Consider the following 22153-nt stretch of genomic DNA (forward strand, 5'->3'; position numbering starts at 1 on the left):
TACATAATTTTGGTTTTTTTCCCTTTATCCCAGTCATTTTTTCCCCTCATCCCGCTGTTTTTCCATCTCATTTTCATATTTTTGCCTCATCCCAGTGTTTCCCCACCAACTCCTGGTGCTTTTCCACCTCTTTTTTTCCGGGTTTTTACCTCATTTCAGTGCTTATTTTTTTGATTTTTCACCCAATTTCGGTATTTTCCCCCTTATCCCAGTGTTTTTCCCCTCATCCCGGTGTTTCCCCCCCCCCCCCCCTCCATTTTGGCGTTTTCCCGCCTCAGTTTCCAACTTTCCCCTTCATTTCCCCAATTTTTTTCCCCTCATTTCCCAATTTCCCCCTCGTTTTTCAATTTCTCCGCCCTACCCCAAGTGGTTTTCTACCTCATCCCGGTGCTTTTTCCCTCACGCCGAGATTTTTCCGCCTCATTTTCCAACTTTTTTCCCCCTCATCCCGGAGCTTCTCCCGGCGCCTGCGGGGCCCTGAGGGGAAAATGGCGGGAAACTGCGGGGATGGGGGGGGATGAGAGCACGCAGCTCTATAGGGGATTTTTATGGGGTCGCTGAGGCTTTGTAGGGCTCTGAACCCCTACAGAGAATGCCTGGGGGGGGGGGGGTGTCTTTAGGGCGATTCTATAGGATCTGGAAATCTATAGGATCCCCTATAGCGGCGGGACGCCCCGCGCCGGCCCTTCTCCTTCCAACTTCCGCTTTCCCCCGGAACCTTTTCGCCGCCGCACCAACCGAGGTGCTCACACATTGCGGTCCCCCAGGTGGTCACTTCCGGGTGGCGGCGGTGGCGCTGCTGTCGCTGTCGCCTGTCGCGACAGGGAGGGGGCCCGGCCGTGTCGGGGGTCGCCGGTCGCTGTCGCGATGAGGGCGGGGTTGGTGCTGCGGCTCTGCGCCCGCCCGGAGCTCCGGTACCAGCAGGGGCAGAGGCCGGGGCCTGGAATCCGCGAGTATTTTTATTACGTAGATCACCATGGCCAGGTGAGGGGAGATCGATAAGGGATCGATAAGGGATCGATAACTGTTGGGGGGGGATCCGGAGGGGGTTTTGGGGAACGGATCCCGTCTGGATTCTGGGCAGATCCCGAAAAAAACCGCAGGGAGGATCCGGGATGGATCCCAGATAAATCCCGCTCCGATCCTAAAGTAATGTCAGATTAAACCCGGATTAAACCCGAATTAAACCCGGATTAAACCCGAATTAAAGCCAGAAAAAAAATCCCAAACTCATCGCAGATGGATCCTGACCAGATCCCAGACAAATCCCACCCGCATTCCAAAGGAATCCCAAAAAAAAACCTTTCCATAGACTCGGAAGAGATCCCTGAAAAAAAACCCCAAAAATCCCGCGGCAAATCCCAGCTGGATCGCCCTAAAAAAAAAAACCCAAAAATATCCAGGATTGATCCCGGCGTTTTTTGGGGGGAAAACTCGAGCGTTTTGAGGCTTTTTCCCGTTTTTGTTTTTTTTTCCCCCCCCCCCTGCAGCTTTTCCTGGACGACACCAAAGTCAAGAATTTCGTCACCTGCTTCAAAGGTACCGCCCTCATTAAGCTCCTTAATTATTCCCCTTGTTAATTGGGAGCGGAATGGCAATAGGATTTGGTTATTAATTGGACTTTGAGCTTTAATTAGGATTTAATCCTTAATTTTTTATTTTTTGGGAGGGGGTGGGAAAAGTGGAAGCCCCTCATTTGCATATTAATTGCTCATTAATTAATCACTCCCTGATTGCTTAATCGTTAATTTCTGTTGTTAAAGTCCTTAATTATTAAATTGCTAATGAATTAAGAAATTGCCTAATTAGTTAATTAAGAAATTCGGATTAAATTTCAAAAATTAATTTCAGGGAGCGTTTCCCCTTCCCAATTTTTCTTTTCCCTCATCCCTAAAATTCCCAGAAAACCCCAAAAAAAACTCCATAAAAAACACAAAAAAAAAAAAAAAAAAAAAAAAAAATTCCAGGGAAAAACACCCAAAAAACCCCAAAAAAACTGAAAAAAAAAACCTCAAAAAACCAAAAAAGACACCAGAAAAACACCAATGAAACCTTAAAAAAAAAACACTGGAAAAACCCCAAAAACATCCTGAAAAAAAACCCCAAAAAAACACAGGAAAACAAAAAAAAAAATCCCCAAAAAGACAAGGAAAAGACCCAAAAAAACCAGCACAAAAACACCAAAAAACCCCATAAAAATACCCCAAAGGCCACCACAAAACCCAAAAAAACTCCTGGAAAATCCCAATAAAACCCTTCAAAAAAAACCTCAAAACACTCCTAAAAAAACCCTAGAAAAACATTGGAAAAGCCCCAAAAAATGCCACAAAAACATCACAAAAAACCCAAATAAAGCCCCAAAAATCCAGTAGGAAACCATTGAAAAAAACCAAAAATACACTCAAAAAAAAAACCCAAAAATGCCCCAAAAAACCCCAAAGAGACACCAAAAAAAAACCCAAAAAAACATTGGAAAACCCCAAAAAATGCCACAAAAACTCCACAAAAACCCCAAAAAACCTCCATAAAAACCTCAACAAAAATTAAAAACAACTCTGGAAAAAACCCCCAAAAAAATCAAAAAGCACAAAAAATCCATTATAAAAACATCCAAAAAAGCACAGGAGAACCCCAAAAAATCCCCCCAAAAAAACCCCAAAACAACCCAAGAAACCACCAGAAAACCCTAAAAAAACCCCATAAAAATCCTAAAAATACACTGGAAAACCCCAAAAAAATCCCCAAATTAAAAAAGGAAAAGACCCAAAAAAAAGCAGAAAAAATACCCCATAAAAATTCCCCAAAATCCACCAGAAAACCCAAAAAAAAACTCCTGGAAAATCCCAATAAAACCCTCCAGAAATCCTCTAAACACCCCTAAAAAAACCCTAAAAAAACATTGGAAAAGCCCCAAAAAATGCCACAAAAACATCACAAAAATCACCAAAAAAAACCCAAAAAAAAGCCCCAAAAATCCAGTAGGAAACCATTGAAAAAAAACCAAAAATACACTCAAAAAAAAACCCAAAAATGCCCCAAAAAACCCCAAAGAGACACCAAAAAAAAACCCAAAAAAACATTGGAAAACCCCAAAAAATGCCACAAAAACTCCACAAAAACCCCAAAAAACCTCCATAAAAACCTCAACAAAAATTAAAAACAACTCTGGAAAAAACCCCCAAAAAAATCAAAAAGCACAAAAAATCCATTATAAAAACATCCAAAAAAGCACAGGAGAACCCCAAAAAATCCCCCAAAAAACCCCAAAACAACCCAAGAAACCACCAGAAAACCCTAAAAAAACCCCATAAAAATCCTAAAAATACACTGGAAAACCCCAAAAAAATCCCCAAATTAAAAAAGGAAAAGACCCAAAAAAAAGCAGAAAAAATACCCCATAAAAATTCCCCAAAATCCACCAGAAAACCCAAAAAAAAACTCCTGGAAAATCCCAATAAAACCCTCCAGAAATCCTCTAAACACCCCTAAAAAAACCCTAAAAAAACATTGGAAAAGCCCCAAAAAATGCCACAAAAACATCACAAAAATCACCAAAAAAAACCCAAAAAAAGCCCCAAAAATCCAGTAGGAAACCATTGAAAAAAAACCAAAAATACACTCAAAAAAAAACCCAAAAATGCCCCAAAAAACCCCAAAGAGACACCAAAAAAACCCCAAAAAAACATTGGAAAACCCCAAAAAATGCCACAAAAACTCCACAAAAACCCCAAAAAACCTCCATAAAAACCTCAACAAAAATTAAAAACAACTCTGGAAAAAAACCCCAAAAAAATCAAAAAGCACCAAAAATCCATTATAAAAACATCCAAAAAAGCACAGGAGAACCCCAAAAAAATCCCCCCAAAAAAACCCCAAAACAACCCAAGAAACCACCAGAAAACCCTAAAAAAAACCATAAAAATTCTAAAAAAACACTGGAAAACCCCAAAAAAATCCCCAAAAAGACAAGGAAAAGACCCAAAGAAACAGCACAAAAAAAACACCAAAAAAAACCCATAAAACCACCCTAAAATCCACCAGAAAACCCAAAAAAACTCCTGGAAAATCCCAATAAAACCCTCCAAAAAAACCTCAAAACACCCCTAAAAAAAACCCTAAAAAAACATTTGAAAAGCCCCAAAAAATGCCACAAAAACATCACAAAAAACACCAAAAAAACCCAAAAAAAAAGCCCTAAAAATCCAGTAGGAAACCATTGAAAAAAAAACAAAAATACACTCAAAAAAAAACCCCAAAATGCCCCAAAAAACCCCAAAGAGACACCAAAAAAAGCCCAAGAAACCATTGGAAAACCCCGAAAAAATGCCACAAAAACTCCACAAAAACCCCAAAAAACCTCCATAAAAACCTCAACAAAAATTAAAAACAACTCTGGAAAAATCCCCCAAAAAATCAAAAAGCACCAAAAATCCATTATAAAAACATCCAAAAAAGCACAGGAGAACCCCAAAAAATTCCCCCCAAAAAAACCCCAAAACAACCCAAGAAACCACCAGAAAACCCTAAAAAAACCCATAAAAATCCTAAAAATACACTGGAAAACCCAAAAAAAAATCCCCAAATTAAAAAAGGAAAAGACCCAAAAAAACAGCACAAAAACACCAAAAAAAACCCATAAAACCACCCTAAAATCCACCAGAAAACCCAAAAAAAACTCCTGGAAAACCCCAATAAAACCCTCCCAAATTGCCCAGAAAACCCTAAAGAAAACTCCATGAAAACTTAAAATAACCTGAAAAAAAGCACTGGAAAACCCCAAAAAAACACCACAAAAACCACCATTAAAAAACCCCAAAAAAATACCATAAAAACACCAGAAAACCCTAAAAAAAAAAAAAATCCCCAAAACCTCAAAATACCCCCCCCAAAAAAAACCCAAAAAAACCCCATTGGGAAACCCCAGAAAGTGCCACAAAAACTCCAAAAAACCACCGAAAAAAACTAAAAAAACCCTGGAAAACCCCTTGAAAATCCCTAAAAAGACACTGGAAAAACCCAAAAAAAAACAATATAAAAATACCCCAAAACCAGAAAACCCCAAAAAACCCTAAAACACCCCCAAAAAAAATTTTGAAAACGCCACAAAAAGTTCACAAAAACCACAAAAAGACACCACAAAAACCTCAAGAAAACCCCCAAAAAAACCCCAAAAAAGACCCCCAAAAACCACCCCAAAAACCTCCAGAAAGACCTCAAAAAAACCCAAAAAAACAAAACCCCAAAAAGCCAAAAAGAGTCTGGAAAAACCCCAAAAAACCACTGGAAAATCCAAAAACCCTGAAAAACCTCAAACCCCAAAACCACCATAAAAACGTCCTGAAAACCACGAGAAAACCCCAAAAAACCCCAAAAGACCATCAGAAAACCCACAGAAAACGCCACAATAACGCCACAAAAACCACCAAAAAATCCTGAAAAAAAACCCCAAAAAAGCCCCAAATGCCTCAGAATTCATCCTTAAAATTCCCAGAAATGCACCAAAAAAACTCCATAAAAACTGGAAAAAAAAAAAAAAAATTAAAATAAAAAAAAACCACAGGAAAAGACCCAAAAAAAACGACCAAAAAAATGTCAAAAAGACACGGGAAAAATCCTGAAAATCACCACAAAAACCATCAATAAAACCTCAAGAAAAACCGAAAAAGACCTGAAAAAGTCCCAGGAAAAACCCCCAAGAAACCCCAAAAACCGCCAAAAAAACCCAAAAAGACACCAAAAAAACCCCAAAAAACCTCCATATAATCCACAAAAATTTCCCCAAAAACCCCCAAAAAACCCCAAAAAGAAACCCAAAACCCACCACAAAAACCTTAAAAAAATCCCCCCAAAATCCCAAAAAGAGCCCGGAAAAACCCCAATGAACCTCAAAAAAATCACTGGAAAAACCCAAAAAGCACCCAAAAAAACCTGGAAAAAAAACCCCAAAAATCAACCCCAAAAAAACCACTGGAAAACCCCAAGAAAACCCCAAAAACCACCAGAAAACCCAAAAAAAAAATTGGAAAACCCCCAAAAAATCCCAAAACGTCTCCAAGAAACGCCAAAACACACCCAAGAAAAACCCAAAAAATCATCGGAAAACCCCCCAAAAAACGCTAAAAAAAACCAAAAAAAACCCAAAAAAAATCCAAAAAAACCCCAAAACCATTAAAAAAGCTCCATGAAAACCTCCAAAAAATCAAAAAGAAACCACAGGAAAATACCCAAAAAAACACCAAAAAATTTAAAAAAAACCCACCAAAAAGACATTGGAAAAATCATGAAAACCACCTAAAAAACCCCAAAAGACACCCTAAAAACCCCAGAAAACACCAGAATAAACCTCAAGAAAAACCCCAAAAGACGCTGGAAAAACCCCAAAGAAATCCCAAATAACCACGGGAAAAAAACCCAAAACCCCTGAAAAAAATCCCAAAAAATCACTGGAAAAAACACCCAAAAAACCCAGAAAAAAACCCAAGAAAAAAACCCAAAAAAACCACTGGAAAACCCCAAGAAAACCCCAAAAGCACCATAAAAAAATCCCCAAAACCACCAGAAAACCCAAAAAAAACCCCAAAAATTAACTCAAAATATACGCAAAAAAAAACAGAAAAAGCATCAGAAAACCGCCGGAAAACGCCACAATAGCGCTACAAGAACCACCAAAAATAATCTCAAAAAACCCTGGGAAAACAACCCCAAAAAACACTGGAAAAACCCCAAGAAAACCCCAAAAACATCGTAAAAACATCCCAAAAACCACCAGAAAATGCAAAAAAACCCCCCAAAAATACCCCAAAACACCCCCAAAAAAGCATCGGAAAACCGCCAGGAAACGCCACAATAACGCCGCAAAAAGCACCAAAAATAATCCCAAAAAAACTTGGAAAAAAAAGTCGAAAAAACAACCCCAAAAATCCACTGGAAAACCCCAAGCAAACACAAAAGCACCATAAAAAACATCCCAAAAGCCACCAGAAAACGCAGAAAAAAACCCTAAAAATACCCCAAAACACCCCCAAGAAAACACTGGAAAAACCCCCAAAACACCCAAAAAACCCAGAAAAAAACCCAAGAAACAACCCCAAAAAAAACCACTGGAAAACCCCAAGAAAACCCCAAAAACACCGTAAAAAAATCCCAAAAAACACCAGAAAACCCAAAAAAAACCCCAAAAATTAACTCAAAATACACGCAAAAAAACCCCGAAAAAGCATCGGAAAACCGCCGGAAAACGCCACAATAGCGCTACAAGAACCACCAAAAATAATCTCAAAAAACCCTGGGAAAACAACCCCAAAAAACACTGGAAAAACCCCAAGAAAACCCCAAAAACATCGTAAAAACATCCCAAAAAACCACCAGAAAACCCAAAAAAAAACCCAAAAAATATCCCCAAAAAACCCAAAAAAGCATCAGAAAACGCCACAATAGCGCCACCAAAAGCACCAAAAATAATCCCAAAAAAAACTTGGAAAAAAAAAGTCGAAAAAACAACCCCAAAAAAACACTGGAAAACCCCAAGAAAACACAAAAGCACCATAAAAAACATCCCAAAAGCCACCAGAAAACGCAGAAAAAAACCCTAAAAATACCCCAAAACACCCCCAAGAACACACTGGAAAAACCCCCAAAACACCCAAAAAAACCGGAAAAAAACCCAAGAAACAACCCCAAAAAAAACCACTGGAAAACCCCAAGAAAACCCCAAAAACACCATAAAAAAATCCCAAAAAACACCAGAAAACCAAAAAAAAATCATCGGAAAACCCCCAAAAAATCCCAAAACGCCTCCAAGAAACGCCAAAACACATCCAAAAAAAAACCCAAAAAACCTTCAGAAAACCCCCCAAAAAATCCCCCAAAAAACCCCAAAACCATTAAAAAAGCTCCATGAAAACCTCCAAAAAATCAAAAAGAAACCACAGGAAAATACCCAAAAAAACACCAAAAAATAAAAAAAAAAAACTACCAAAAAGACATTGGAAAAATCCTGAAAACCACCTGAAAAACCCCAAAAGACACCCTAAAAACCCCAAAAAACACCAGAATAAACCTCAAGAAAAACCCCAAAAGACTCTGGAGGCAACCCAAAGAAATCCCAAATAACCACTGAAAAAAAACCCAAAACCCCTGAAAAAATCGCAAGAAATCACTGGAAAAACCCCCAAAACACCCAAAAAAACCCAGAAAAAAACCAAAAAAAACAACCCCAAAAAAACCACTGGAAAACCCCAAGGAAACCCCAAAAACATCATAAAAAAATCCCAAAAAACACCAGAAAACCCAAAAAAAAACATTGGAAAACCCCCAAAAAATCCCAAAACGCCTCCAAGAAACGCCAAAACACACCCAAAAAAAACCCCTAAAAACCTTCAGAAAACTCCCCAAAAAATCCCCCCAAAAACCCCAAAACCATTAAAAAAGCTCCATGAAAACCTCAAAAGAATCAAAAAGAAACCACAGGAAAATACCCAAAAAAACACCAAAAAATTAAAAAGAAACCCACCAAAAAGACATTGGAAAATCATGAAAACCACCTAAGAAACCCCAAAAGACACCCTAAAAACCCCAAAAAACACCAGAATAAACCTCAAGAAAAACCCCAAAAGACTCTGGAGGCAACCCAAAGAAATCCCAAAAAACCACTGGAAAAAAACCCAAAACCCCTGAAAAAATCCCAGAAAATCACTGGAAAAACCCCCAAAACACCCAAAAAACCCAGAAAAAAACCCAAAAAACAACCCCAAAAAAAACACTGGAAAACCCCAAGGAAACCCCAAAAACACCATAAAAAAATCCCAAAAACCACCAGAAAACCCAAAAAAAATCATCGGAAAACCCCCAAAAAATCCCAAAACGCCTCCAAGAAACGCCAAAACACATCCAAAAAAAACCCCAAAAAATCATCGGAAAACCCCTCGAAAAACACAAAAAAAACCCGAAAAACACCAAAAAAAACCCCAAAAAAACCCCAAAAAAACCCCAAAAATCCCCAAAAAAAACCCAAAAAGCCCCAGAACCCCTCCAATGGGCGGCGCTGAGCCCCGAATTCTCCCGCCCCGCAGACGTCGCGTTCCTTTCCTTCTTCTTCCGGCACCTGGAGCGGAACCGCGGCGGGCGCTACCGGCAGCGCTTCCCCTTCGTGTCGCGCTGCGGCCGCGAGCGGAATTTCCTCCGCTGCTCCGACCTGGCCGTGGTTTTCACCCAAATCCTGCCCGGCTCCCGCGGCCGCTCCCTCCTGTCCTACTGCGGCGGCGGCGCCGAGCTGACGGTGCCCTTCCGGCCGGAGGCGTTGGCCGTGCTCCCGGAGAACGGGCGCCTCTATCACCCGGCGCCGGAAAACGCCGGCGGCGTCGGCTTGGTGCGTTCGGCGTTGGCCGAAGAGTTGAGCTCGGCGTTTCGCTTCGAGGACGGGCCCGAGAAGCCGCCGACGCATTTTTGGTGGGAAGGGAAGGAGTATCGGCTCTCCGGGGAAATTTTGGGCGTTCTGCGGGCGGAGAAATCGGCGTTGGAGGCGGAAGCTTCGGTTTCCGCCTCCTGAATCGGTGAAGACGCCCAGCAAATCCCGACGGGCTCGTTGCCTCGTTCATTAAATCGTTAATTAATTAATTAAGAAGTCTGGTTTGGATTTAAAGATTGATTTCAGGAAGCGTTCCCCCCTTCCCAAATCCCCGTTTCCTCCTTAAAATTCCCAGAAAAATCCCAAAAACCTTCTTGAAATCCCGCGTGGAATGAGGTGAAACGCCCGATTTTTCCCCCGCCCCGGAAAATGGGAATTCCCGAGGAATCGGAGCATCCCAGAATTCCAGGCCGGCCAACGCCGCGGTTTTCCCGTGAAATTCCCCAAAAAAATTCTGATTGCTCATTGCGGGGTTGGGGTTTGGGATGAAGGATTTGAGGATTTGGGGATTTGGGATGAAGGGTTTGGGAATTTGGGGATTTGGGGATTTTGGGATGAAGGATTTGGGATTTCTGGGATGAAGGATTTGGGATTTTTGGGATGAAGGGTTTGGGATTTTGGGATGAAGGGTTTGGGACTTTTGGGATGAAGGATTTGGGACCTTTGGGATGAAGGGTTTGGGATTTTGGGATGAAGGATTTGGGACTTTTGGGATGAAGGGTTTGGGATGAAGGGTTTGAGATGAAGGATTTGGGACCTTTGGGATGAAGGGTTTGGGAATTTTGGGATGAAGGATTTCAGAATTTTGGGATGAAGGAATTGGGATGAAGAGTTTGGGAATTTTGGGATGAAGGGTTTGGGATGAAGATTCTGGGATTTTTGGGATGAAGGATTTGCAAATTTTGGGATGAAGGAATTGGGGATTTGAGATGAAGAGTTTGAGGATTTGGGATGAAGGATTTGGGAATTTTGGGATGAAGGATTTGAGGATTTGGGGATTTGAGATGAAGGGTTGGGGATTTTGGGATGAAGGGTTTGGGATGACGATTCTGGGATTTTTGGGATGAAGGATTTGTGAATTTTGGGATGAAGGATTTGGGGATTTAGGATGAAGAGTTTGAGGATTTGGGATGAAGGATTTAGGAATTTTGGGATGAAGGATTTGAGGATTTGGGGATTTGGGATAAAGGATTTGGGGATTTGGGATGAAGATTCTGGAAATTTTGGGATGAAGGATTTGGGGATTTGGGATGAAGGGTTTGAGATGAAGGGTTTGGGAATTTTGGGATGAAGGGTTTGGGACTTTAGGGATGAAGGGTTTGGGACTTTTGGGATGAAGGGTTTGGGAATTTTGGGATTAAGGATTTGAGGATTTGGGATGAAGGATTTGGGGATTTGGGATGAAGGATTTGGGAATTTTGGGATGAAGGATTTGAGGATTTGGGGATTTGGGATAAAGGATTTGGGGATTTGGGATGAAGATTCTGGAAATTTTGGGATGAAGGATTTGGGGATTTGGGATGAAGGGTTTGGGATTTTTGGGATGAAGGATTTGGGAATTTTGGGATGAAGGATCTGGGATGAAGGATTTGAGGATTTGGGATGAAGATTTTGGGATAAAGGATTTTGGGGATTTGGGATGAAGATTCTGGGAATTTTGGGATGAAGGATTTGGGGTTTGGGATGAAGGGTTTGAGATGAAGGGTTTGGGAATTTTGGGATTAAGGATTTGAGGATTTGGGATGAAGGATTTGGGGATTTGGGATGAAGGATTTGAGATTTTTGGGATGAAGGGTTTGGGACTTTTGGGATGAAGGATGAAGGGTTGGGGGATTTGGCATGAAGGATTTGGGATGAAGAGTTTGGGGATTTGGGATGAAGGATTTGGGATGAAGGTTTTGCAGATTTGGGATGAAGGATTTGGGAATTTGGGGTGAAGAGTTTGGGAATTTTGGGGTGAAGGATTTTGGGGTTTGGGATGAAGGCTTTGGGGACTTGGATGGAAGGGTTTGGGGATTTGGGATGAAGGATTTGGGAATTTTGGGATGAAGCATTTGGGGATTTGGGTGGAAGGGTTTGGGGATTAGGGATGGAGAGTTTGGGATAAAGGATTTGGGGATTTAGGATTTGGGGATTTAGGATTTGAGGATTTGGGATGAAGGGTTTGGGGATTTTGGGATGAAGAACCTGAGGCTTGGGGGATTTGGGAGGAAGGGTTTGGGATTGAAGATTTGGGGATTTGGCATGAAGGATTCGGGAAGTAGGATTTCGGAATTTGGGATGAAGGATTTGGGGATTTGGGATGACGGATTTGGGGATTTGGGAATTTTGAGATGAAGGGTTTGGGGATTGGGATGAAGGATTTGGAGGAAGGATTTGGGGATTTAAGATGAAGGCTTTGGGATGAAGAGTTTGGGAATTTTGGGATGAAAGATTTGAGGATTTGGTCTGAAGGATTTGGGATAAAGGATTTGAGGGTTTGGGGATTTGGGATGAAGGATTTGGGAATTTGGTATTTGGGATGAAGGATTTGGGGTGAAGAGTTTGGAAATTTTGGGATGAAGGATTTGAGGATTTGGGATTAGAGGATTTGGGATGAAGGATTTGGGAATTTGGGATGAAGGTTTTGCAGATCTTGGGATTAAGGGTTTTGCGGATTTGAGGATTTGGGATGAAGGATTTCGGGATTTGGGATGAAAGATTTGGGAATTTGGGGATGAAGGGTTAGGGATTGGGGATGAAGAGTTTGGGAACTTGGGGATGAAGGATTTGAGGATTTGGGATGAAGGATTTGAGGATTGGGGAGGAAGGATTTGGGGATTTGGGAATTTTGGGGTGAAGGATTTGGGGATTTGGCATGAAGGATTTGGGATGAAGCATTTGAGGATTTGGGAATTTGGCAGGGATTTGGATACAAGTTGAGTGGTGGCAGCTTATTAATTAATAATTAATAACCGATGAATAATTAATATTTATTTAACAATTACTTCATGTCCCATGAGAATGAAGCAAATTCCAGAGATTTTTTTTCCCTCTGAACAATAAAAGATCTGGGAAAAACTTTGGGGTTGGGGTGGGAAGACACCAAAACGGGGTGGAAAAATATTGGGATGAGGGAGAAAACATCGGGATGGGATGGAAAAATCCTAAAATAAGACAGAAAACACCGGGATGAGGTGGAAAAATATAAAAACCAGGCAGAAAACACCGAAATAAAGGGAAAAAAACTCCACGTTTTTGGGAAGGCGGCGGCGGCGGCGCTTTTCCGCGCCGGAGCTTCCGAGCTTTTCCCAAATCACAAGGAGAAGTAGTCCAGGGTCCCGTGGCCGTAGGGGTTGGAAGTCCAGACGAGGTCGGTTCTCCCGGAATCGGCCAACATTTGGGAGAACTCGGCGGTGGTCGCCACCAAAAGTTCCTCGTCCACGGGTTCCTCAAAATTCCAACCGGATTCCGACGGCGGCTCCGGCTTGTAGCAATCCACGGGGAAGGGATACACGACCAGGTGGAGATCGGGCAGCTCCAAGGTTTTCTGGAGCAGATCCTTGAGCGCGGCCGTGGACAGGGAATTGCCGTAGAGTCCCAGGAAGCGCAGGCGGGAGCAGCGCCGCAGCGTCGGCAGCAGCGCGTCCAGGTGGGAGTCGGCCATGCGGCATTCCATGAGATCCAGGTGCAGCAGCGAGGCCGAGGTTTCCTCCAGGAGCAGCCGCAGCGGCTCCAGGAGGCCTTGGGAGAAGTCGTGGCCGCTCAGATCCAACCTTTTGAGGGCCGGAGCGTGGAAGCTTTGGGAGAGGAAGGCGAGGTCGGCGGGAACGAGGGAGCAGAAGGCCAATTCCAAGCTTTCCAACGGAGCCTGGAGGTCGCTGGCGGGAGGGAAAAGGGAGAGGTGAGGCCCCAGGGAGGATCCGCGGCAGCCGGGAACGTCGGGATTCCAGGGGGGAACGCGGGGAAGGAGAGCTGGGGTTGCATCCCTGGGATTGTGGGATTGTGGGATGGGGGAGATGTTGGGAAAGAGCTCCAAGAAGATTGAGTGTGACCCCTGAAAATCCTGGGATTTTGCAGCGATGGGATCATGGAGTTACGGAATGGCTGGGGTTGGGAAAGGTCTCCACGAACATCAAGGTCAAGGTTTGAGAATCATGGAATCATGGAATTGTGGAATTGTGGAATGACTGAATTTGGGAAAGAGCTCCAAGGACATCAAGTTTGACACATGAAAATCCTGGGATTTTGGAACGATGGGATCATGGACTTACAGAATGGCTGGGGTTGGGAAAGGTCTCCACGAACATCAAGGTCAAGGTTTGAAAATCAGGGAATGATGGGATCACGGAGCCACTGATTTGTGGAATGGCTGAAGTTGGGAAAGAATTGCAAGAACATCAAGTTTGACCCCTGAAAATCCTGGGATTTTGGAATGATGGGATCATGGAGTACAGAATGGCTGGGGTTGGGAAAGGTCTCCACGAACATCAAGGTCAAGGTTTGAAAATCATGGAATGATGGGATCACGTAGCCATGGAATTGTGGAATGACTGAGGTTGGGGAAGTGCTGCAAGAACGTTGCGTTCAACCTCTGAAAATCCTGGGGTTTTGGAATTATGGAATGACTCAGGTTGGGAAAGGTCTCCAAGTCCATCAGGTTTGCCATTTGAGGATCATGGAGTTATGGAATTATGGATCCATGAGATTATGGGGTCATGGGAATTGTGGAATGACTGAATTTGGGAAAGAGTTCCAAGAAGATCGAGTTTCACCTCAGAAAATCCTGGGATTTTGGAATGATGGGATCATGGAGTACGGAATGGCTGGGGTTGGGAAAGGTCTCCAAGAACATCAAGGTCAAGGTTTGAGAATCATGGAATGATGGGATCATGGGGTTGTGGAATTGTGGAATCCAATAGTGGAATTATGGAATGGATGAGGTTGGCAAACATCTCCAAGACCATCAAGTTCAAGGTTTGAGAATCATGGAATGATGTAACCATGGAATTGTGGAATGACTAAATTTGGGAAAGATCTCCAAGGACATCAAGTTTGACCCCTGAAAATCCTGGGATTTTGGAATGATGGGATCATAGAGTACGGAATGGCTGGGGTTGGGAAAGGTCTCCACGAACATCAAGGTCAAGGTTTGAACATCATGGAATGATGGGATCACGTAGCCATGGAATTTTGGAATGACTGAGGTTGGGAAAGATCTCCAAGAACGTCGCGTTCAACCTCTGAAAATTTTGGGGTTTTGGAATTATGGAATGACTCAGGTTGGGAAAAGTCTCCAAGTCCATCAGGTCTGACATTTGAGGATCATGGAGTTATGGAATGATGGATCCATGAGATTATGGGGTCATGGAGTTACATGGTCATGGAATCATGGAATTATGAGATGGCTGAGGTTGGGAAACATCTCCAAGTTCATCAAGTTCAAAATTTGAAAATCATGGAATTATGGGACCCATGGAATTGTCGAAAGGCTGAAGTTGGTAAAGAGTTCCTAGAAAATCGAGTTTGACCCCTGAAAATCCTGGGATTTTGGAACAATGGGATCATGGAGGTACATAATGGCTGGGGTTGGGAAAGGTCTCCACGAACATCAAGGTCAAGGTTTGAGAATCATGGAATGATGGGATCACGGAATCATGGAATTTTGGAATGACTGAGGTTGGGAAAGATCTCCAAGAACGTCGCGTTCAACCTCTGAAAATCCTGGGGTTTTGGAATTATGGAATGACTCAGGTTGGGAAAGGTCTCCAAGACCATCAGGTTTGACATTTGAGGATCATGGAGTTATGGAATGATGGATCCATGAGATTATGAGGTCATGGAGTTATGTGGTCATGGAATCATGGAATTATGGGATGGCGGAGGTTGGGAAAGATCTCCAAGGCTGTCAATTTGTACCTTTGAGAATCAGGGAATTTTGGGGTCACGGAGCCAGGGAATTGTGGAATTGTGGAGTTCTGAGGTTTTGGGATCATGGAGTTATGGAATCATGGGATATTGGGATTCTGGGATCAGGGAGTTATGAAATGATGGGATCGTGGAGTTACGAGGTCATGGAGCCATTGAAGTTGGAAAACACCTCAAGATCATCAAGTCCAACCTTTGGGAATCCTGGAATCAAGGAATTATGGGATCATGGAGTTACAAAATCGTAGAGTTATGGGATCGTGGAGTCACGGACTATTGGGATTATGGGATCATGGGAACCTGGGATCGTTAAGGGTGGAAAAGATCTCCAAGACCATCGAGCCCAAACGTGGGGAATCATGGAACAAGGAATGATGGGATCATGAAATTATGGGATGACGGAATCTTTGAGTTGTAAACTTTTGGGACAATGGAGTAACCGGATTATGGGAACATTGGGATAAAGAATTTCTGGAATCAATGGATCATTCAGGTTGGGAAAGACTCTCAAGCCCAACCTTTGGGAATCCTGAAATTAAGGAATTATGGGAACTTGAATTTATGGGATGATGGAATCGTTGAGTCAGAAGATATCGGGATGATGGGATCGTGGGAATGTTGGGATAGCAAAGTCCTGGAATTACGGGATCACTGAGGTTGGAAAACACCTCCCAGATTGTCAAGTTCAGCCTTTGAGAATCTTGGACTCACAGAATTCTGGGATCATAGAATTATGGGATAATGGAATCACTGAGTCACGAACTCTTGGGATACGGGAATCATGGGAACATCGGGATCATGAAATCCTGGAGTCATGGGATTACTCAGCTTGGGAAAGACACCCAAAACCATTGAGCCTAACCTTGGAGACTCCTGAAATTATGGGATCATGGAATTATGGGATAACGGAATCGTTGAGTCATAAACTATCGGGATAACGGAATCACGGGATCATGGGAATATTGGGATAACAACATTCTGGAATCATGGGGCCACTAAGATTGGAAAAGACTCCCGAGATCGTCAAGTTCAGCCTTTGAGAATCCTGGGATCTTGGAATTTGTGATCATGGAACTATGGGAGAATGGAACCCCTGATTCGTGAACTACTGGGATAACGGAATCATGGGAACATCGGGATAATGAAATCCTGGAACCACGGGAACACTCAGGCTGGAAAAGACCCCCAAGATCCCCAACCCTTGGGAATCCCCGCGGAGCACGGGAAGGGCCCGGCCGAGCCCTGCTCCGTGGGGAACTCACCAGAGGATCTGGCGCAGATTCCCGGAGAGCCGGGAGGATCCCAGGTTGAGCTCGCGGAGGCTGGGCAGCATTCCCAGCTGCCCGGCCAGGCACCGGATTCCGATGGCCGATTCCGGCGTCGGGCGCCGCACGTCCACGTTGCTGTACTGGAGCTTGAGGCTACGCAGCTCCGGGAAGCGCGAGAGGTGCGGCAGGATCACCGAGAGCCCGGCCAATCCCAAGTTGTTGAAGCGCAGATCCACCCTCCGCACGAAGGACGGATCCAAGGATTCCAACAAAGCCACGATCCCGGAGGCCGAGAGCTCCTCTGCTTGGAATTCGCGGCACTTGAGGCGCAGCGGGCTGGCGGCTCCGGTCTGGAGGGCGTCGCGCAGGATCCCGTAGGACGTTCCGTTGACGAACAGGTCGGCGTGGACCTCCACGCCCGGGGGCTGTGCAGCTGCCGCGGCAACGGCGGCTCCGGAGCGGCCTTTGTGCCGCTTGGATCCGCGCCTCTGGAATTCCCGCTGGTGCTTGGACACCTCCACGCAAGCCTTGGCCAAAGCCACCGTGCTGGACCAGACGCTCATCCCGTCCGGAGCGCGGCCGGACGTTGAATCCGGAATCCCGGTCATGTCCAGCACGCGTAGGCTGGAAAGAACAGGAGGAAACAGTCAAAAGTGGGATGAAACCATCAAAAATGGGAAAGAACCATCAGAAATTGGAAGAAAGCCATAAAAAATGGGAGGAAACCATCAATAATGTGAAGAAACCATCGAAAACAGGAGGAAAAAAATCATCAAAGATGGGAAGAAACTATCAAAATTAGGAACGATCAAAAACAACAAAAAAACCATGCAGAGTGGGAAGGAACCATCAAAAAACTGGAGGAAACCATCAAAAACAGGAAGGAACCGTCAAAAATGGGAGGGAGAAACCATCAAAAATGGGAGGAAGCCATCAAAGCCAAGAAGAAACCATGAAAAAATGGAGGAAAATATCAGAAATGGGGAGGAAACCATCAAAAACATGAAGGAAATGTCAAAAAAGGGAAGAAACCATCAAAAAAAGGAGGAAACCATCAAAAACGTGGAGGAACCATAAAAAATGGAAGAAACCGTCAAAACCGAGAAGAAACCATCAAAAATGGGAAGGAACCATAAAAAAACAAAAAAAAAAAACATCAAAATGGGATGAAACCATCAAAAATGGCAAGAAACCATCAAAAATGAGAAGGAACCATCAAAAAGAGGAAAGAACCATCAAAAATGGGAGAAAACCATCAAAATTGGAAAGATACCATCAAAAAGGGGAAGGAACCTTCAAACACAGGAGGAAAGAAGCCATTAAAATGGGAGGAAACCATCAAAACCAAGAAGAAACCATCAAAAATGAGAAGGAACCACTGAAAAATGAGAAGAAACCATCAAAATTGGATGAAACCATCGAAAAATGAGAAGAAACCATCACAATGGGATGAAACCACGGAAAAATGAGAAGAAACCACCAAATGCAGGACAAAACAATCGAAAATGGGAAGGAACCATCAAAAAGAGGAGGAAACCATAAAAAAACCAGGATAGAACCATCAAAAATGGGAAGAAATCATGAAAAAGGGGAAGAAACCATCAAAAACAAGAAGAAACAATCAAAAACAGGAAGGAACCATCCAGAACAGGAGGAAACCATCAAAGACAGGAGAAAACCATTGAAAACAGGAAGGACCCATCTAAAAAGGGAAGGAACCATCAAAAAATGGGATGAAACCATCCAAAAAAGGAGGAAACCATCAAGAATGGGAAGAAGCCATGAAAAACAGGAAGAAGCCATCAAAAATGGGAAGAAACCATCAAAAACAGAAAGGAAACCATCAAAATAGGAAAGAAACCATCAAAAAAGGGAAGAAACCTTCAAAAACAGAAGGAAACCATAAAAAATGGGAGGAAACCATCAAATGCAGGACGAAACCATCGAAAATGGGAAGGAGTCATCAAAAACTGGAAGGAACCATCACCAATGGGAAGGAACCATCAAAGACAGGAGGAAACCACAAAAAACAGGATAGAAGCATCAAAAATGGGATGAAACCATCAAAACGAAGAAGAAACCATCGAAACCAAGAAGAAACCATCAAAAATGAGAAGGAACCATCAAAACTAAGAAGGAACCTTCAAAAATGGGAAGAAACCACCGAAAAATGAGAAGAAACCATCAAAATGGGATGAAACCATCACAACCAAGAAGAAACCATCGAAACCAAGATGAAACCATCGAAAACGGGAAGGAAACCATCCAAACAGGGAAGGAACCATCAAAAAGGAGAAGAAACAATCAAAAACAGGAGGAAACCATCAAAAATGGGAAGGAACCATGAAAAACAGGAGGAAACCATCAAAGACAGGAGGAAACCATTGAAAACAGGAAGGAACCATGAAAAAAGGGAAGGAACCATAAATAATGGAAAGAAACCATCCAAAAAAGGAGGAAACCATCAAGAATGGGAAGAAGCCATGAAAAACAGGAAGAAACCATCAAAAATGGGATTAAACTATCAAAACCAAGAAGAAACCATCAAAAATGAGAAGGAACCATCAAAAATGGGAAGAAACCACCGAAAAATGAGAAGAAACCATCAAAATGGGATGAAACCATCGAAAAATGAGAAGAAACCATCAAAATGGGATGAAACCATCCAAAAAAGGAGGAAACCATCAAGAATGGGAAGAAGCCATGAAAAACAGGAAGAAACCATCAAAAATGGGGAAGGAACCATCAAAACAAAGAAGAAACCATCAATAATGAGAAGGAACCATCAAAAATGAGAAGGAAGCATCAAAACTAAGAAGGAACCATCAAAAATGGGAAGAAACCACCGAAAAATGAGAAGAAACCATCAAAATGGGATGAAACCATCACAACCAAGAAGAAACCATCGAAACCAAGATGAAACCATCTAAAACGGAAAGGAAACCATCCAAACAGGGAAGGAACCATCAAAAAGGAGAAGAAACAATCAAAAACAGGAGGAAACCATCAAAAATGGGAAGGAACCATGAAAAACAGGAGGAAACCATCAAAGACAGGTGAAAACCATTGAAAACAGGAAGGAACCATGAAAAAAGGGAAGGAACCATAAAAAATGGAAAGAAACCATCCAAAAAAGGAGGAAACCATCAAGAATGGGAAGAAGCCCTGAAAAACAGGAAGAAACCATCAAAAATGGGATGAAACCATCAAAACCAAGAAGAAACCATAAAAAATGAGAAGGAACCATCAAAAATAGGAAGAAACCTCCGAAAAATGAGAAGAAACCATCAAAATGGGATGAAACCATCAAAAATGAGAAGAAACCATCAAAACTAAGAAGGAACCATCAAAAATGGGAAGAAACCACCGAAAAATGAGAAGAAACCATCAAAATGGGATGAAACCATCGAAAAATGAGAAGAAACCATCAAAATGGGATGAAACCATCACAACCAAGAAGAAACCATCGAAACCAAGATGAAACCATCGAAAACGGGAAGGAACCATCAAAAAGGAGAAGAAGCTCCAAAACCGAGACGAAAGCAGCGAAAGCCGCGGAGGACGCGGAGGAACGGAGGTGGCCGCCATCGCCACGTCGCCAAGAACCCACCTGGAATGGTGGCCGGGCTCCTCCAGCTGCCGCCGGAGCTGCGCCACCACGGCCAGGATGATGGCCTGGACGCAGAGCTTGCAGGGGTGATCGCGGAGCAGCTCCTGGCGCCCCACGAGGCGCCGGAAGTTGAGCACCGGGAAAGGCCACGCGGCCACCAAATCGCACAGGACCAGGGGCCTCCCGTCCAGGAACGCCGCTTGGAAGAGGACGGGCTGGAGATCGGCGGGGAGGGCGGGGAGAGGGCGCTGGGTGACGACGCGGCGGGCGCAGAGGAACAGGAGGGAATCCATGGCGGGTTTTGGTGGCGTTTTGGACGCTGGAGAACCAAAGGATTCCAAGGTGACCTCAAGGCCGACAAGATGGCGGCGCCGCCGTGTGAGGGGACCCCCCCAGCGGCGCTCGCCAAAATGGGGGGTCCCGGAGTTGTCCTCACCCCACCCAAAATCCCAAAGGGATCCCAAAATCCTCCCCCCGGGGATGTGGAAATTCCCGCAGAGATCCCAAAATTATCCCAAAATCCTCTCAGGGATCCCCAAATGATCCCAAAATCCCCTCAGGGATCCTGAAATTATCCCAAAATCCCCTCAGGGATCCCCAAATGATCCCAAAGCCCCCTCAGGGATCCCTAAATTATCTCAAAGTCCCCTCAGGGATCCCCAAATAATCCCAAAGTCCCCTCAGGGATCCCCAAATGATCCCAAAATCCTCTCAGGGATCCCCCAACTATCGCAAAAATCCACTCAGGGATCCCCAAATGATCCCAAAATCCCCTCAGGGATCCCCAAATGATCCCAAAGTCCCCTCAGGGATCCCCAAATGATCCCGAAATCCCCTCAGGGATCCCCAAAATCCACTCAGAGATCCCCAAATTATCCCAAAATCCCCTCAGAGATCCCCAAATGATCCCCAAATCCCCTCAGGGATACCCAAAATCCTCTCAGGGATCCCCAAATGATCTCAAAGTCCCCACAGAAATCCCCAAACGATCCCAAAATCCCCTCAGGGATACCCAAAATCCTCTCAAGGATCCCCAAATTATCTGAAAGACCCCTCAGGGATCTTCAAATGATCCCGAGGTCCCCTCAGAGATCCCCAAAATCCCCTCAGGGATCCCGAAATTATCCCAAAATCCCCTCAGGGATCCCCAAATGATCCCAAAATCCCCTCAGGGATCCCCAAATGATCTCAAAGCCCCCTCAGGAATCCCCAAATGATCCCAAAATCCCCTCAGGGATCCTCAAATGATCCCAAAGTCCCCTCAGGGATCCCCAAATGATCCCAAAATCCCCTCAGGGGTCCCCAAATGATCCCGAAATCCCCTCAGGGATCCTCAAATGATCCCAAAGTCCCCTCAGGGATCCCCAAATGATCCCAAAATCCCCTCAGGGATCCCCAAAGGATCCCGAAGTCCCCTCAGGGATCCCCAAAAAGCGCCCCCCCCAACATGGCGCCCCCCACTCACCGCCCCGCCCGCAGCCCCCGCTGGTCCCTGCCCGTACGGAAGCGCCACTTCCGTGTCTGCTCATTGTGGCGACCAATCAACGAGCGAGACCCGCCCTGGGGGCGGATTCCTTTCCTCTAATTGGCTGCTACAGCTGTCTGTCAGTGTTTTGTTTAATTCTCATTGGCTCCAAGCGAGATGGGCGGGGCGCTTTCACATTCCGCATTCCCATCGGCTTGCTTTGCTGTCAATCACTAATCCCTGCCTTCCTATTGGCTGGCGCTTGGCGGGAGCGGGAGGTTCGCTCTGAGGAGACTTTAGGGTTCCACGGCGGAGCCTCCCTCAATCCCCGATCCCAAATCCCCGATCCCAGATCCCCGATCCCGGTCCCGATCCCGATCCCGCGGCCATGGAGCGGCAGCAGGAGCTGAAGGTGCTGCTGAAGCGCTGGGAAGCGGAATTCCTGCGGGAGCGGCGACGCAAACCCACCCAGGTACTCCTGAGGGGCCGCGGCGGGA

The 22153-nt window shown here is 44.3% G+C and overlaps 2 protein-coding genes across 2 annotated transcripts; one reads left to right on the top strand and one right to left on the bottom strand.

Annotated features, from left to right (window-relative positions):
• The first annotated feature begins 728 nt into the window (after nt 1-728).
• C1H8orf82 (chromosome 1 C8orf82 homolog) lies at nt 729-9615 on the top strand. The gene is made up of 3 exons (XM_053959344.1): nt 729-984; nt 1491-1539; nt 9072-9615. The coding sequence occupies exons 1-3, from the start codon at nt 868-870 to the stop codon at nt 9545-9547; spliced, it is 642 nt and encodes a 213-aa protein (XP_053815319.1). The 5' UTR covers nt 729-867; the 3' UTR covers nt 9548-9615.
• Nucleotides 9616-12357: 2742 nt separating this feature from the next.
• On the bottom strand, nt 12358-21692 carry LRRC14 (leucine rich repeat containing 14). Its single transcript, XM_053962841.1, has 4 exons — nt 21657-21692; nt 20192-20510; nt 16576-17205; nt 12358-13266 (listed from the first exon to the last, which is right to left on the bottom strand). The coding sequence occupies exons 2-4, from the start codon at nt 20482-20484 to the stop codon at nt 12702-12704; spliced, it is 1488 nt and encodes a 495-aa protein (XP_053818816.1). The 5' UTR covers nt 20485-20510; nt 21657-21692; the 3' UTR covers nt 12358-12701.
• Nucleotides 21693-22153: the final 461 nt, after the last annotated feature.

Source organism: Vidua chalybeata, chromosome 1 (assembly GCF_026979565.1).
Source record: "Vidua chalybeata isolate OUT-0048 chromosome 1, bVidCha1 merged haplotype, whole genome shotgun sequence".
NCBI lineage: Eukaryota > Metazoa > Chordata > Aves > Passeriformes > Viduidae > Vidua > Vidua chalybeata.